The sequence below is a fragment of the Macrosteles quadrilineatus genome, unplaced genomic scaffold (genome assembly GCF_028750875.1).
Source record: "Macrosteles quadrilineatus isolate MER2022 unplaced genomic scaffold, UCM_ALF_1.0 Scaffold_8__2_contigs__length_117827958, whole genome shotgun sequence".
NCBI lineage: Eukaryota > Metazoa > Arthropoda > Insecta > Hemiptera > Cicadellidae > Macrosteles > Macrosteles quadrilineatus.
The window spans coordinates 84047973-84067155 of record NW_026542601.1 but is presented as its reverse complement, the minus strand read 5'-3'; the positions used below and the strand labels follow the sequence as shown (position 1 = coordinate 84067155).

Below are 19183 nucleotides of genomic sequence, written 5' to 3'. Positions count from 1 at the left end.
TCTTACTTAATTTGGAAAAATGTGATTTGTTCTTTAAGATTATTCTGGTTTCATATATTTTCTGTGCAAAGTCAACATTTGCCTCAAAAATACAACTGGAACGCAAAAACACTCCAAATAAGCTTAACAGTCAATTTAATAAAAAATGTAGTGATTTATGTTATTTATGGTAACCAACAGGAATAAAACAAACTTTTTATCGATTTATATTGTTGATATTGTGCTACCATGCATTGCGTTTTTGCCATCCTCAACAACAGTAGGTAGTGAATTTACACATTCTATTGGTGGTTAAGATAACTAACAATGGCAACTAATAAAAAAATATAATTTTGCCAGTATTAGTGTATATTTTTTTCTGTGTCATTGGCAACCTTATTTTTTAAGGCAGACGTGTTTATTTTTATAAATAAATTCTTTTCTCTAACTAATGGTGGGAGTATACTCCCTCCTGGTATAGTAGATGATAAAATTACAATTTTTCCACCAAAATCACCTGTTTTTGTTGTGATGGTAGAGTGCTCTAACCATTGCGTGACCTTGGTAGATTTGGTGTGAGTGGAATTGACCTGAAAATAATAATGACAAATTATAATGTTTACATTACAAACATAAAAAAAAACTATTTAAGATTCCAATTACTATTAAAAACAATCAGGATATAACACGAAAAAAAACAATTGAGAATAACGCTTAATCTCAAGTAGGGAGATTTAGATAAAGAACATTTCCACACCCAACATTCTCTGAATGACAGTAGAAATCATGTACTGATAGATAGATAGAACATGCTGTAAACATTTTCCGGATTGAAATTAGTGGATAGAAATTCTCATGACATAATGAGTGGGAGGAGGGGGGTATTGCAATGCGAGCTCATATTTTGAATATTTATTGAAGAAAAAAACTAGTCATTCTAATTAAAATTAAAAAAATAATAGAGAGGGTTGTTAAAAAGCCAATTCTAACCTATCCAAGCTAGCACTACTTTGTCTAACGTTGGTAATAGTGAATGCTAATGGAGATGTTTCCACAAGTGATAACTGGAATATCTACACAATTGATTTCCAACTCATTCAGTTACCATATTAATAAATTCCAGATGACATAAAAAATCAAGTTTTCAATTTTACGACGTGTTTGTTTAGCGTCAGAACCAGTGTAAATGAAAAGATTTTGTTACGTTTGCTAACTCTAACTATGGACTTTCTTTACAGACTAAGGTTACGAGCTTGTGATGTGCGGTTTTAAAAATAGACTGACATTATATGTCTGACACTTAGGGTGCTATACACAGACCAATGTAACATATTTGTGACTTGAGTTTGTTCTTGCAAAACATGTCCTGGCTGCCAGCCAGTCTATCTGATTGTCTTTAAATGCATATCAGACTACAGCAATGTCTGTTACACACGTCCACCTAGCCCTTGTAAATTCGCTTTAGTAGCAAATGGTCCTAAGTTTACGAGCTCCAAGATTTATAACAAGATCCCAAACGAAATCAAAAAAATTGAAGACATAGAAAAGTTCAAGATTTTACTAATGGAGTAGGTTATCTATTGAAGAGGCCACACTATTCACCGGCAGAGTATTTTGAAGATGAATGAAAATGGTCACTATTTTTGACGACCACGGCACAGTGACGCTTCCCGTGAGAAATCTTTCAAGTATCAAGTATGTCATGTTACCTGCATGTGAGACTTTTTTTCGCTTCAGGGGTGGGGGAACACCCCAAAATCTGCACAAAATGTGCAACTTTTACTTTTATAAGTGAATTGGGTGTTTTTAAGGGGTTTGAGTAAATTAAACATTATAGGCTAACATATACAAACATTTTGATCTAAGGAGTTGGATACCAATTTGTGTTTGGTCTGTACGAACTACATATTTTTTACATTTGGTATAATACAAATCAATACCCATGCAACACATTTATGTAATGAGCATTAGCAAACATGTTGGATTAACTTAACACATTCACTACCCCTCATACAGAGGAGTGTGACAGCTGGTAGGCAGCTAGTTAAATTATCCATGGTGGGTGTCCTATTCCATGTAAAAATCTGAATATGTAAAATATAATTTATTCGACTAAAAGACAACCGTCTCACCTGGTTTTTCTTCACCTCCACCGTCTGACTCTGCACTCCGAAGACAGTATCGATGTTGTTCCTAGCCGTAGTCACCTCGGGGCTGTCCTTGTCAATGGTGTAGGTGCCGGTCTCACTGACTACGTCGGAGCTTGTGTCATCGTCCTGCTCATCCCCGGCCCCCACCATCACCTCCGCCTCTCCTCGTCTCTCCTGCGCCGCATTGGTCGACTTGCCACCTGCAAGTGTAGAATGGAAACTAGTCATCCAAAAGAAAAGTGGTGGAACCCAATTCAACGTCAATCTTATTTGAAAAAGTAGTTTTTAATGTATAAAAACAATACTAATATGGACAAATAAAAAAGTTAGAACAAATAAATTAACTAAAATCGTGTGATTTAGCTTACAAAACCCAATTTGGATAAGGACCTTGCAGTTTGATATTGCAACAACCTTTTCCTGGTAGCAGAAGCTTAAAAAAATTAACAGTTATCACTTAACACGACACATGGCCGGAAATTATCCGCTGTTAATAGAAAAAAAAAGAAACTAGCTGAATAGTTCAAGAAACATGACTTTAGTAAAATGTATACTAAAGGTACATCAGCACTGTGGATATATTTTGTTTAGCAGAGCAGGTACCGGTATAAAGGTTAGAGTTGGATTAAGTATCGGGTTAAAATTCAACCAATTTATCAATGATTAAGCTATAAGATAGTAAGCAGATGGTTTGAATACTAACTTAAATACAATTGAAAAAAAAAACCTAATTGACAAGAGTGCTTTTATGGCACGTAGATTATTAAAAAGGTTTAAAGAATCCTAAAAATATGGGGGCACAGCCTAGATAATGTTCTTGACTGAAAAAACCATTAAAAATCGGATGTACCTAATATGTAATAAACTGTAATAAATAATTAATTATTTTTTATTTGAAAATATTAAACCAAGTATCAAGCTGATAAAACCATCAAAGCAAGTTACAAATCAACCATTTATTTGTACAACTTGTCTTATCATCTTCTTCAGGGTCAAGATGAATCAACAACCTTTGCCGTTGTATTTCCTTATTTTATACATAAATAGCATATCATCGTCAATATACGCCATTCATAATTTTAATATCTCGGATGATTAAAACTTCAATGACAAACTGCAATATTACCAAGACGATCTGAACTTCATTCCTTTGATAAAACAACACGCAAAATTACTATTTTTACTTTCCCCCTCTATAAATAGTATATTGGAGAAAGTATTGTTTTCGTGAACATTTTTGAGTTTGAGTTTTGAGTGGATATATCTGTTTTGGATCCCCCTGAACCCAAAAAAGTGATTTTCAAAGTGATGACTGTGTGTATGTCCATGTGTGTGAATGTGTACAGAGCTACAGACCACAGGCTGCAGTCCGATTTTCATGAAATTTATTATGTTGGTAGGTACTAATCCATGGTATCTCCAGATTTTTAAATTTTTTCAAAATTTTGATTTTTACTGGTGATATTCCCATAAAAACCTGTAAAGTAACGGAAAAATCAGATTTTCTCTAAAACGCGCCAAACAATTTAGATACAAATTTTGTATGTTGTAGTCCTTTAGATTTTGAACAAAATTATACAAATCCCGTTTCCGAAAAATTACGGTTCCAAAAATATTGTAACTTATGTTATTTCCCCATAAAATAACAAAAAATCTGTTTTTAGGAAAAAGCCAGATTTTGATTAAAATAATGTGTTATGGTCCTTATAATTCTAAAGAAAATAGTGCAACCACCATTGCTGCAACAATTACGGTTCAAAGGTTATTGCAACTTTTACAATAACCTTCCCTATAAAATATTACAGTTACTACCACCGCTTACCTATGATAAAGGTTGTTGACAAGCTTATGTGAGAAAGTATGTGTCAGATTGCTGATACCGTTTATTAACTAAACAATTAAAACATATGACTTTAATTTGTATGTATAAGTAAACAGTTTTCGAGCAAAGTAACAGTCAAATATATTGAGATTTTTAATAAATGGTCATTTAACTTACCTTTAATAGTGCGTCAAGCACATAGCATTTACATGGTGGCAATTAAATTTTAATTGTACAGGCTCTACAATTCTACACCATTATGTTCTCATTACCAAATCAATTAGACCAATTGATTAAACATTTGGCTTTAATTTTCTTCTATTCATTTACGTTTTTTTTTATACCAATGACTAGGCCTACTTAAAAAACGAAAAGGCCTAAAAATAATAGTGTTTGCACCTAGTCTTGATTTAGTACATTGCTTAGTGGGAGTTGTTTCATGTAATTAATTTCCAAACAGATATCTATACTATTATAAACTATAGGCCTAGTTCACGAATAATTCATTCTGTCCCAAAAATATAACTAACACAACAAAAATGTATCAAAACTTAGGACATTTTATGCTTTAGGGGGATGTTTAAAAATATGATATTAAAATTAATTTTTAACAAATTTTTTATCAGAAAGATTTCCAGGGACTTTTTCACAATTAGCCATATGCCTCACCAAAAATACATTTGGAAAAAATATATTAATTAATTCAAATATCGCTAAAAATGTAAAGTACCCAAAGCATGTTGCAACAAAATCTTACAGAGAACCAAAACTCTTTTCTCTCCAAACAAAAATTAAAGTTACAGAATTGAAACATAATTAAAATAAGACAACTCTGAATTTCAATTAAATGTACAGTAAAAGTAAATTACTTTGACTTACGGAATTTAAAGACGTTGACAGTAGAATAAAACTGTTTTAACTTGGACATGTTGGTGCCAAGAAAGCCAGGATGCCAATGTGCCTTTGAAACCAGGACTTTGACCCCTTGGGCCTAGCATGGACTACTAAACACGTTCAAACAGTGTCCACCTTCCGTATAGGACACTGTGTGTGTTGGAATGCTTATCTTAGTCCCCAATAGACAGTTATAATTCCTATTTTGTAATTTTTAGTGGTCCTAAAATTCCTATTTATAACTTGTCAAGTTATATAATTTTTTCTTTGCAAATTATAAACCATGTTTGTTTGTAAAATTTTAAAATATGGTTATTATTTTTTTTTCTGCATATTATTTTGATGTAGATATTTTATGAATTTTTAGAAAAAGGCTGCGGCAAAACATTTTTTTTTTATTGCAGCAGGATTTAAAATTGTTATGTATTTTTTAAAGAACATAATGGTTACATGTTTATAATATTTATCTCTACCTTGGAATGCATTTATAAAATTGCCCGAATTGTTAATATTTTATTTCAGTTCAGTTTTAATCCTACTTTTTAACAACAGTGCAAAAAATTGATGGACTCTGAAATAAGTAAAAATTTCAAAACAGCTTTTAAAAAATACAGTCCAACCTCAGTAAAACGAATCTGAAGGGACCGAACTGAATATTCGTTATATCAAGGATTTCGTTAAAACGAGGTTCGTTATATAGAGGTTATGTTTGCAGGAATTTCGCTAAGTCGAGGTTCAGAACCAGCGTCGGTCAATATAGGTCGGGATTAGACATCATTAAAACACAATTAAAGTAGTGTAGGCTACAATACTTTACAGTACAGTGTTTAAATTGTACAGTAGAACCTAAATTATCCGGCATAAAAAGGGGAGGGATCTTGAATATTGCGCAATCATGAAAATGGCATTGACCTTGGTACAGGTTAAACACTGTTTAAAAGTTTAAAATCACAGCTTGTTCTAACCTACTTAAAGTACAGTACTGATTTATCACAACAGAGGAATGTCAATAATAATCATTAACTATAGCATTGGTGTTGCTAGTTGAAACAAATCGTATTGAAAACAATAAATTATTAGATAAGTCATTATAAAAGTGTATAATCATAGCCAACTTAAGATAATAAAAACACTCGAAAAAGGAATGTTAAAATAACAATGTTGCTATTCTTTCTCTTTGGTTTTGTTTTTAAATTCTTTCTTAGGTTTCACTTTATCCAAAAATTGTACAATTCACCATAGTTACTTATCGCCCAATAACAGCCTACTAAACATTACGTCGTCATCAGTCCTCAGTGAATGAAATCAGCTCTCAGTTGCAACATAGCGTGCGCAGCGACAGCAGACAGAGATGTGTAAAACGGAGCAGACGAATGTTAGCGCAAGCAATTACGTCACCTTTCCATTTCATTTGATAAAGAAACAGATTTTCAAAAACAATAATGGGGTAGGGGATTTGTTATATCGAGGGAAAGACGTAGACAATTCGTTATGCAGAGGTTAAATTCGCAATGTAGAGGTTCTGACAATGATAAATTTGCTATATTGAGGTGTCTTATTTTAGCCGAAATCACGAAAAATTTGTTAAATCAAGGTCGTTGTTATGGTTTGTTCGTTATGTAGAGGTAAAATATACATTGTGTCTTATGGAGAGTTCTAGGGGATTTAAAAAAATTTGTTATATCAAGGATTTCGTTGTATTGAGGTTCGTTATACCACGACAGTCTACAGTCACTATAGAGTTACAAGTAACACAATGTTATGTGTTAGACTGTTTGTAAAATAGTGCCACCATCAACAATTATGTAAGAGCTGTTTTTTCATTATATCTTATGGTACGGTAGGCTACCTAAACGGTTAACACACCCTTTAAAAATGTTAAATAAATATTTTGAGTTTCTTACATCCTTTTGTGCCTACTAAAACAATAAATTTAGCTTTAATACTTGATACAACACTTGTGTCCCCAAACTCACATACTTTAAAGTTAAATTTAATAAAAGAACAAAAATAAACTCAAAGATTTCTTACCTTTACCATCAGTGTGTTTCAACTTCATCTCAAACAGCTTTGGTTTAGAATCATCTTCAGGATCACTGGAGAAATATCCTTCTGAATGGTTTCCAGCTTTACGAGTGGCTCTTCCATTCACAGGACTGTCATTGTTTACCTATACAGAACATACAAAATATTGTTCACCTCGGTTCTCCAAATTTATGGTTTCAAAGTTTTTTTTATTTTTTCACATTTATTTTACTTTGAACGATCAAATTTACTTTGAACGATCAAATTTACTTTGAACAATCAAATTTACTTTGAGTTAAACTTCAAATTTAATATGATTCCATTATAATTTCCTTTTAAGCATGTAATTCTTATTGCTATTATTATAATTGTTATTACTACTAACTATATATTTCATTCAAATATTTCAGTCGATTCAAAATTCTCACTTTATACAGCTCTTATATTTATTATATTTCTATGATGGTCAAGAGCAACTTGGATACACTTATGGAGAGTCAGCCCTCTCACAAACAAGATACATACAAGATACAAAAAAAATAATAAAACCATTGCAACATAGACTAAAATTATTTCATTTATCCCCACAATATATGGGACCCAAAATTTATAATAAGCTGCCTTCATCAATAAAAGAAATTGATTGCATATTGAAATTTAAAAAAAAACACTCAAGATATGGCTTCTGGAGAAGGCATTTTTTTCACTGGAAGATTTCCTAACAAATGTATAATTATTTTTAATATTATGATTGTTGTTTTGTTACAATAGATTTTAGTTTGATGACAAATCACCTGTCAATCATTGATGTAATGTGATGATAATAAATAAATAAATACAAATTGAGCCGGGGAATCAGCCGGGTGCATATTTTAAATCAAATATGAGTGAATGATGAGTATAGAAAGAGTGAGATAGGCTACATTTTACAGTAATATTAGATCCACTTTTACAAAAAATAAATGAATAAAACATAACTAGCCTAACTAAATATTTTAAATACCTTAAGAAATTACAGAAGCATGTAAATTACAAAAATGTTTAAAGAATAACAATGGGATTTTATTTACATACAGAAAACACATTTTAAATATTGAATCATTAAATAGGCCTATTGTGCTGGTTTTATAATAATTAATGCCAAAATAAAATCTCATTTGAAAGATAAAAACTTAAGAGTTAAAAAACACAAATGGTATTAAATCAAGATAGCATTGGTGTCTAAAACTGGACATGATTCCAGCTAATAAACAAGGTTTGGTAATGCAATGCATAAAATATAATTGCACAATAAATGTATTTTAAAACTGTAGGCCTACACAACTATCAACTGTAAGTATATTTTTGGGTTTTATTAAATTACACAAGTTTCTCCTATGATTCAAGTCAAATTAACACCTCCAATAGTTTAGGATTTGATTTAAATTGTGTATTCTCCAAAAATGTTGTTATTTTTCTTACACAAGTTCTCTTGCAAAACTTTTGAAAATTTTAACATATACCTACATTGATTAAGAAATTGCAAAAATTAAGTAATGTTCAAAACTGTAAATAACTAGATACAAAAACCACCATTACAAGCCAATTACAAATACTCACACTGCGAAAACTCGTGTTCCGGTGTACGATCGGTGGCCGTCTAGTCAGTGGCGTGGTGATATCTCTCATAATTAATCAAGTTCACGAGGTGTAACCGCGTTATAAAACCTAATGGGTCTGTAGGCACTGCAGTTACGGTGTTAGTTGTACGGTAACCGTCACATTATACAAGACCCCCACTTTCCCGAACGTTACCACTCGTCACTTCACTCTCTTGGCCTACATCAGCACTTATCACCTGGCGGGAGTGATAGCGCTGCCAAATCTATTTATAGCCACACTAGATCTGACGAGATTCCTTCCACAATACACAACTGTTTGTCAACGACGGAGCTATTTCGGGGTTGGAAACTGTGTTATGTGTCAAGATTGAACTGTGTTAGTTTTTAAGTTTTGTTTTCCTTTTGAGGTTTTGAAATTAATTTGTTGTTAAACGGTTTTATTTTAGAAAATTATTTCTGTAATTAGATTAAACTGTAGAGCTAATCAACTTGCAATTATATGTACAAGTAATGTAAGGTAATTAAATTTATTCAATAAACATTGTGTGGCTATTTTATTTGTATAACTATTTTTTATAGCAAAATTTAACGCTGCAGTGAATTAATCTTACAATAAATATTTATAGATAAGTTACATACTAACTTTTTATGTTTTTATATTAGAATTTCAGTTGCAAACAAGAATTTTGAAAACTATTTTTAAATTGACTGAAATAAATTGTTTGCAGTGTAAGAGAAAATAATATGTTAGTGTTTTAGTTTCAATTTTGAAAATTTATTAACCATATTAGCTCTAACTGTTAAAAATCTGCATTATGTTTCTAGCTCTTATAAATTGTTCAAAATAATAAATAATACTAATAAAAATTAGTGGCATAGACCATTATTGTGAGAAACATTATCCTCTATTTTCATTTAAATCATAAAGATACAATTCTATACTGCACCTCTTTTAATGCTTTTTACTGATGAAAAGCTTATAAAATTATGTTCATAAAAAACACATTTACCTAACACGATCAGAGTAGAATACTGTATGGATCTAAAAATCACTCACCTTGTTTTCATAAACTTTTGAAATAGGCAGAGATAAATTTCTGATATGTCTTCTAGCAAATTTATTCGTTGTTTCACCAGCAGGTTTGGCATTGTCAAAATGGACGGTAAATGCCAGTGATTGCGGTAAATTGGCAATTTCTTCTGACAATGTACCATTTTCTGGACTTTCGGGTTCAGAATCCATGGTTTTCAGTTATCATGCAACACCATAGCTACTCATTCAAAACTTTTAAGGGTGTGTATCTTACAGCCTCCTGAAAAAATAATTTCCTGTTGAAAAATGTGTGAAGTTAAAAAAAACTTTGTCAAACTGGCAGAAAAACAGCTATTTTTAATGCATGCGCGTGGCAGGTCTAAAGTATCATTTTTACTTTTTAGGGAGAAACAAGCGTTTTTAGCCCCTAGGAAGTAAAAATCAGCTGTTGTCACCTCAGTTGTAAAAAATTGCTTGTATCAATTGTACATCTTTGCTCATTGTAAATATTTCATAATAGATTGTAAATAGACATATCGTTAGTATAATGAACACTTATACGATCGTAAGCCAAAACGATTATATCACTTACTAAACAGCTGATGCTTGTTTCCATTAGCAAATTAAATTGAAAACAAGTTAGAAGTTTTTTGAGAGGTTATCTTTGAATGAAAACTAATTTAGTTTTGTAGCATAGTTTATTAAAATAATGGTGCAATATGATGAAAACTATAGTTCATTACATGAGCAATTCACCCTCGCTCATTCGAACTCGACTTCACCTTGATCGTAAAACTTGAGCTCGGGTCGAAAAGAGTCATTTTAGGCCCTAGTGATGAAATAGGTGATGCGGAAAAAACAGCCGTTTTTCATGCGTGCTTTGGGGGTGTAAAGTAGCTTTTTTACTCCCAAGGGAGTAAAGGTCAGCTGTTGTAAACTTTGATAGTAAGAACATGTAGTGATGTATGCCGGAAATATTCCCAATGGGAGGGAACTTATAAAATGGGAATATTTTCCGGGAATATTTCATTAGCCCATGAAGATTGCCAAAAATTTGGAATTAATGAATACTTCTAGATTTTAAATGTTTGGCTACTTTTACTAACACAGCCTTAACTGTTGACTAAGTACATTTTTACATTTTAATCCAAGAAATATCATTCCATCCAATCATTTACTGTAGCCTACTTAAACAAGTGGGAATTTATTGAACCAAATTTGAATTCTCAAACCATTGATAACAAGTCAGGTTGCATGCAATTTTGCCTTATTTTATAGCAAAAATAATTATATTTCATAAATTTTGTATATTTAATATCTTAGTGGCGTTCGATTGGAAATCTTAAATGCTAATAAAAAGTGTTCTCGACATTTTTTTTATAAAATCAGCCATTATTTAGAAGGGATACACTTAATTAAAATTAAAATGTCCGCCATTTTGAAATATCAAATGCACCAAGTTAGTTTGTTTTTCTATCATGAAATGTACTTTTATTTAAACACAACTTAAGTACTGTAACTAAGTTTAATAAAGATTGGTTGAAACAATAAAAAAATGTTTATGTAAAAAATAAAAACATGGCAGAAATCTGGTTAACAAAAAAGAAATGCAATTTTGGAACAAATGTTATTCTTAATTTTTTCTCTTTTGACCCATGGAATTATTTTCTGGAGTTTGGCTGTTTACTTAAGGGACACCCTGAATATTCAATACTACCTAGGGTACTTTCCTGTTAAAGGGAACATTCATTATTATCGATGATTTTTTTCTCGATACGGTATATCGATGTTTTTGTTTTACGATCCATTACAAATTGACAACTAACTGATCTTGTTTAAGCTAAAATAGTCTATTATATGGATTAAGAAATGAAACTGTTCTAAGCTAACCTAACATAACCAACCAAACTTGATGTACCATTTAAAAATTCCGTTTGGGTTTGAATATAAAAGGCAAGTTATAAACACGGAATTTTTAAATGTTACAGCCAGTTTGGTTAGATATGTTAGGTTTCATTTCATCAATGTTTGTTGATACTGAACAATATTTTTCGTAGTTGTCAGCTGATATGTTTCAATTTGTTAATATCGATATATCGAGAAAAAAATCATCAATAATAATGAATGTTCCCTTTAACAGGAAAGTACCCTACCTAGGCCTATAATTATATTAAAACATTCCGTTTCTTAATGTTTAGGCTACCAATTTTACACCTTTTGTCATTATTAAGGAGTTAGGCCAATAATTGCCAACATTGCCATATTATTTAGTACCGTACATTGAAGTTCCTGAAGGTCCTATTTCATCTTGTAGCATTGATGCTGGACGCTAATTTGCAAGGAAGTTTGCTTGGCTACATCGAACTACTTGACACTAACTTATATTTTAGGTTTGTGATTGTATCCAGAAGTGTAAGTGGTCGTAATAAAACAGAAAGTTATTTATTTAATCATACAACTAAAACATAGCGCTCGCCGTTCAGGGTTTTCCTAGCTTGACACAAGTATATTTCCGGTATAACATACCAGAGCTGAAAGAGTCCCATGAGGGTTTTCTCTGTACCCTACCTTACTTCTCTGTGTTTATAGTTATTACAAGAGCACCTTATGGACAGAATCATTTCTACAGTGTTTTTACAGCTAGCCTATTTGGACCTCTTTTTTCTTTACTTGGTGCAAGATTCATGCACCAGAGAAATTATATGTCACGTAATACAGTAGCCTACACCAGCGACCTCTGATTGGTAAGTTTCTTGGACACCAGTAACCTAGGGCCTATGCAGCTAACTTACGGCAAGATGACGGGTATATCAAATATAAATAGGCTATAGGCTATTCAATTGTTTATCAGTATGATGGCTTAACTTAACTTATATCCTATTAAACTACCATACGTAATGATTGGTGTGAATAAAAACTAGTATAAGCAAATACTAGGGATTTCTTAAGTAAATGCTACGTTTTGTGTGAATAAACACTCTAGCACTTGCTAGGGGTAACTTAGTAAGTACTACAGTTTTCCCGGACAAGTAGTAAATAGGCCTAGGCCTACTTAAAATATGGTGTGAATAAAACTTATGAAGTAAGCTAGATTGTTCTGTATCATATGCTTCGATATTTTCAAGCCTGGTCTGGGGCATGCCAGACTTTTTCCTAGCAATTATCCTACCTGACTACTCAGTCCACAGTTTGTTGGTCATGGCTGAGTTTATGCCTATTCGTCAACGGAAAATTTATTCTGTTCGCTCTGGAATAAACAAACGTAATTGTAAAGAACTGTTAAGGTTTAGCAGTGAGAGTGTTGATTTCCTTGCGGCACAGTTTCTTGAAGAAAGTGATACTCGTGGCGGTGGTATTTCCAGAAGACAGAAAATGGAAATATTTCTGAGTTTTGTGGGTGATCCTGGCTTTCAGTTTGGTGTAGCTCAAGATGTGGGTACATCGTACTACGGCTAACAAGACTATAAGGTACGTGATGAAGATATGACCGAGGCTAAAGTTTTGTGGCAGACATTTTCGTTTGCCATCTGTATTGTATTGGTGCCCTTGATTGTACTCAAATTTAGATAAAAAGCCTGGGCTGCACGGTGATGAGTATATTTTTAGAAAAGGATATCGTAGTATTAATGTCCAGGCAACATGCAACGTATTGGAACAGGGGCCTATTCCTCCATAGGACTCTACAACTCTTCACTCTGCACAAGTATTAGTGCAGAGTGGCCCGGCAGTGTTCACCACGGCAGAGTGTGGAGGAATAGTCTAACTTAGTCATGTCACGTTAAAACCTAGCATTTACTCGGTCTAGCATGTACTAATTACCCTGTGAGTAAGTGCTTGGGTTTTTCTGGATTCGATTAGACTTGACCTAGTATTTTCTACAAATCTTTATACGCAATGATTTGGCCAAATACTTACTAGACCTAGCATATGCTAGTTAGAAAGAGGTAGTTTTTATTCACACTACGCTATCGGGCCTACCTAAGTAAATAATTTATGTTATTCTGTGAGCGCAAGTTTGTTCAATTTTAATATTATAAAGTAAAAAGTAAATAGTAGGTAACTTAAGTTAGGTTTATGTGTAAATTACAATTTTATATGCACTGTAAACCGTTCTGGGATCCCAAGACCCTCCCAGTTGACCTGGTCTGGTACCGGTAAGTAAGTTAAATCACTGGGTCATCTGCACCGGTGCACCAATAAATGTTCCCAAAATGTGCCCAAAGTTATTAAAACATACCTACTTACTTATTAAGTTATTAAACAAACAGAACTTAGTAAAGGTTGCCTAGCATGGTATGTTGGAACTACTGCCATAGACATACTGCTAATTGTCCCAAAAACCAACTCGAAATACCGGTACCTATACGAGTGCATCATCAAAAAGGGTTCAACTAGTTCCTTTTCATACTTGAGTTAGATATTTTAGTTATGTTTAATTCATAAGTATTAACTCCAGTCTAAGTTAGGCTACTTGGCACATTGTTGAGTTTAACAGAAAGCTGTTTCCTTAGGAATAGGCTCCTAAGCTAAGAGCTAAATTTTGCAGGCCTAAGTTAATACTGCTATGATTTGATCATTACTATAACTAACAGCCTATGTGCGATAATACAGAGCTTCCTAAAGTATTTAAGGCGTATTATTGTATTTAGGTCCAAGTTGTTTATAAAATTGTGACACTTATGATGGTGACTCACCAGTAGTTAGGCTAGGTCAACGTGGACAAGTATTCGAGAGGGTAAATACTAATAAACTCTATTAGTATTCAATAAATTGAATATGCAAGCAAATTTTGATGTATAATTTAAACCAAAACTTTAATAATTTAGTGGGAGTTACATTAACACAGACTTATCTTGACGAATAAACATATGATTCCTTCTGCTCTGCTACACTAAACATTTACATTCCACCGTTCTTGTCATCTTGACAAACAACTACCTAGTACCAACTGTTCAACAGTAGAGCATTATAAAAGCTGCAATAAATATAAAATGTAAAACTACATAAAAACGTAAATGGCAGATTTATCATAATAAACTGCAATAGTTACAAAAATATATCTGAATATTTAACAAAACTTTAGTTTTATCTACGATTTTATATATTTTCCTATTCAAATTTCAGAGATAAGAGATAAATAGTTTATGTTTAAGGTCGTCTCATCGACTTTGGACATTGGACATTGCAAGAAGACTTCAAACCCAGTTGCATAAAAACTCTGAAATGCGCATCAACCACGGCCACCTTTTTAAAGGTGAAACATTGATCGAAACAATCGTCAAAACATTGATTAATAACACATAAACTTGGGATTGAATAAAAAAAAAAACATAGTTTTATTGTATTTAAAATCATATACTATATTCGAAATTTGAATTCGGACCGACCGTTGCGTGGTTTATTGCGCCCGGGGCGAGGCGTTTTTAAGGAGCCCACCCAACGCACAATAAGCGATGCTCGTGCCGGGGTACCTGTACCTCGTACCTCAACTGAGCCATCGTCTGTACTGTAGAGGATACGCCATCATTCGTCCTCTACGATCGCGGCAAAATCCCGAATATCTCCCGCTGTCACAAAAAGATCGTCATCCTCTTCCGTAACCGTGATCGTGGCAAAATCCTGAATATTGGTAACGGAAATATTGTCATTGTCCTCCACGATTCGGCAAAATCAAGATTACCTCCTTCGCTCATAAAGTCATCAACGTCTCCCGTGATCGTGGCCAAATATTATATCAATGAGTATCGGAAATATAGTCATCCTCTTCTACGATTGAGGCAAAATTATTCCACAGTTGCGAAAACAATCATTTGTCTCCTGTGGTAGCTTATCATCGGCTTCCACGATAACGTTAAAATCTTGAAAATCTCCCATGGTACGAAAATAATCATCTTTGAAAAATGTGTCTTTCAACAACCCAACAAATAGGTTTTGCTATTACAATTATTGACCACTTTTGTATCTACGTTAAAATAATAAGTTTATACGATTTTTGTTCTCTAAAGTACCAAAAAATGTGTCAGCCATAACAAATACTTCTTTCAGTACCTACAAGCACAGACTATTCTATAGACTGTGGTACAAGTTTCTATCATACAAAAACAAAACATCATAGTTATTCGGGAACCCATAACTACTAATCTTAGCTATAACTATTTTAAAACTCAAAATTTCTCACTTTACCAGCTGTACCACTCAGACCGCCTAGCTAGACAACTATGCTCATAGTGGTAGAACTATTTTGATCAAAACTTCATAGCACATAAACTGCCCAAGTATCAACACAACCATTCTTAAAGAGTACATTTAATAGAAAATAGTATCGGGTCCACCTAACTTTTCCATAGGGCCAGGGCTGGGGATCTGGAATAACCCACAGGAAAAATGTGGGTCCAGAAAACAGTTTGACAGTTAAATAATACTAGCCGACCTGAGCGAAGCATTCACACCATTCTCAAATCTCACTTATTGAAGTACACAACATTCAGTTAACACTGGGTAAGTGCATCGTTGTTCTAAGTATATATGAGTCCTTAGTTCAGGAGTAGATGTATGTTTACATGTTAGATACTTTTAAAATATAATTTTAAGTTGTTTACGTTTTTGCATGCTTACACTTTGAACACTTATATGTTTGAGTATGGCCATATACGATTTTTGTGTTGGTGGCTGTTTTGGTTTCTACACAGACATAGTTTTCACGGAAAAATCGGCACCCTTGACATAGTCACAAAAAACGGCAATCCAATATGGCAATCCTTCCTTTATTAGAGTCACGGCAAAGGTAACTTTAAAGGAAAATTTTTTCTTAGTCAGTTTGAAAGATTTTGAAGGATTTGTTGAAGGAGCTTTTTAACATTTAGAAACTGGGTGGACCCAGCCCCAGGCCCTCTTGCATGTGATGCGCTATGGGCCCGAGATATGATTGCGCCTCTCCACCTACCTCTTGGAGGAATTTTTTCTCTTCCTCGCTTCCCCAACAAACCTAAAACTCTCCTTGCGCCCCTCCACCGCCCATTTATTAAAGCTGCCCTGCCCAGTCCCAGCTGTTCTCATTTAACGGCCATGGCTAAAAGAACCAGCTGATCATAGTCAGAACAAAGGCTTGTCACCTAATTCATCTACTCATACTCTTTTCACAAAATTTAGGCGGTTTTAGAGGAAGAAATCTATCCCCTCCTCTAGATCCTACCTTTAAAACAATAGTACAACAGCTGAGGTTAGCCAAAATGTCAATCAGATGCAACATTAATAGTCTAGTAAAATTATGATTTGACCTGGGCAAAATTGCTTTATAAGCCATTGAAGTGGTATTCGACTCAACAAATGTTACTTTACAACATATCCAAAATCCGACAAAATCCGACCATGGGAAAGTGTCTAAAAGTAAACTTTAAAATGGCGGCTATTTTTCTTAAGAGCCATTTATTTTAAAACAACAATAGTCAGATAAATATGGGATATGGCCTTAAAACAATGCAAGAAAATATTGTACGGTTTTATTTGGTATAGTGTTAGGTGCGCAGAGTGACGTACTAAAAGTTGCCAAAAATCGGTCTACAGGAAACCCCCTCTAATGACGATTAAAAATGGCAGTTATCCCCAACATTGGACACATTAAAAAATATATCACATGCATTTTCATGCATATTTTTTAGATATTCACTCATTTGTTATTTTGTTATTTATTATTTGAGATTACCACCGATATTTATTGTGTGGCTAGTCCTTTAATATGATAGGGAACACATTTTGGCCGCCATCTTGGATCTGCCATATTGGTTCCGCCATATTGGATATAAATATATATTTTTAAACGTAATGATAGTGTTGTGACACATCATTATAAATTAGATTTTCACGCTGATTTCAATGCTAAAATCAGTTTTAAAATATATTTTTTCGTTTTGAAGATATATTCAAACGAAAATTCTCCCTTATCCATTTCTTATGGACGTTACGTAGTTTGAACATTTTTTAAGATAATTTTTCTTATATCTCACGTTTTTACTAACGCTTGCAGTTTGTTCTAGCCTTAAAATATTCGGTGGTAATAGTGTTTTCATTTGATCTATTGATCATTAAAATCGGACGTGTTATAGACGAGCTACAAACCCTAATACAATATTAAATTTAACTTTTAAAAAAATATTTTTTATTAAAAGATGTATATCTTGGGTTGCTAATATGTCACCAAGTTCTTTCTTGTCTCAAATTACTCAGTGGATGTTTAGCCTTAATTTTATGTATCACTTAATAAAATCCGACAAATTTAAAATGAGTCATGAATCTTTATTTAACAGTAAATTATTTATTTTAAGAAAATTGTCTTTAGTTTATGGCATTCATCCCCAATTCTAATAACTCCCAATAAGTAATCCATAGCTAAAACAAAAGTCAATAATGTTACTATGTATTTAAGACCGTAAAGATTTTTGGAAGTTATTTAGAATTGGGGATATATGTCTGAAACTAAAGACAAATTTTGAAAAACAAATAATCTACTGTTAAATAAAGATTCGTGACTCAATTAAAATTCATCAGATTTTAATAAAATTTTAATAAAATTAAAGCCAAAGATTCACTGAGTAATTTGAGACCAGAATGAACTTGGTGACATATTAACAACCCGAGATATACAACTTTAAATAAAAATGTATATCTAAAAAGTTAAATTTAATATTTTTTTATAGGGTTCGTAGCTCGTTTCTGAATCATCCGATTTTAATGATCAATAGCTCAAATGTAAACCCTTTCATCATAGAATATTTTAAGGCTAGAACAAACTGCAAGCGTTAGTAAAATCTGGAGATATAAGAAAAATTATCTAAAAAAATGTTCAAATTACGAAACGTCCATAAGAAATGTATGGGGGTACGACTTTTTGTTTTGTAGTCTTTTTGCATTGCCTATTTTGATATGTTTGATGTTTCATACTATAGTATTCATGTTTACTGTTTCATATAATAGTTATTTTTCACATATTTGTTCAAACGTCTGCGAATAATGTCCTTCTTGGTGCAAAAACTCGTACTGCTGTACAGTATCTGAAATACCGCCAACCCTAGAGTGATTATTGAAACTGGTCCATTCTTCTTTTATAACCCATTGCGCAACTGTGGATGTAAACATAATGGCCTGTTTTGTTCTGCTTTATGAGGGGAGTACCAGATCAATGAATGTAAGAACATTGAAACGAAATGATAACAGTTATTTAAATGAATAGTTTTTCCAAGAAAACCTATTAAATTTAGTTCTTTTTAAGTAACTATGGAAACTAAAATGTACATACAAATATGCCCTTGTCATTTTAATAAAGTCTATTCTTGTAAATATTTGATATTTCAACATCCAATCTGATATTTCATTTATGTATATGTGCTTTCCGTCATCCCATACCGCCAAAAGTCCTAAAACAAATATCACAAAAATATGAAATTTTGCCGCCATTTTGAATTTGATTTTTTAGTAATTTCCCATGGTCGGATTTTGTCGGATTTTGGATATGTTATAAAGCATTATTTTCTGTGTTGAATACCACTTCAATCACTTGTAAAGCAATTTTGCCCAGGTTTAAGGGTAATTTGTCGTATTTTTCCTGGACTATAAGAAGAAAGAAGTAGTGGGCCAGCTTCTCCTAAACTGCCTGCATTTTTTGACCAACTGGGCTTCACTGGAT

General features: G+C 32.8%; 1 protein-coding gene across 4 annotated transcripts in view; it reads right to left on the bottom strand.

The window, feature by feature from the left end:
- Window positions 1-14339, bottom strand: part of LOC129001741 (uncharacterized) — a 28540-nt gene extending 14201 nt beyond the window's left edge. Inside the window, exons 1-5 of one of the 4 annotated variants that reach the window (XM_054429158.1) lie at window positions 14199-14339; window positions 9529-9784; window positions 6877-7015; window positions 2112-2329; window positions 497-569 (exon numbers count right to left, since the gene is read on the bottom strand). In XM_054429158.1, coding sequence (XP_054285133.1) covers window positions 497-569; window positions 2112-2329; window positions 6877-7015; window positions 9529-9714 — 616 coding nt within the window. In that variant the 5' untranslated portion in view covers window positions 9715-9784; window positions 14199-14339. Of the gene's footprint in view, window positions 1-496; window positions 570-2111; window positions 2330-4830; window positions 4908-6876; window positions 7016-8469; window positions 8650-9528; window positions 9785-14198 lie in introns of those variants that run through there. The other 3 variants (XM_054429159.1, XM_054429160.1, XM_054429161.1) reach the window with 3 other exon arrangements.
- Window positions 14340-19183: the final 4844 nt, after the last annotated feature.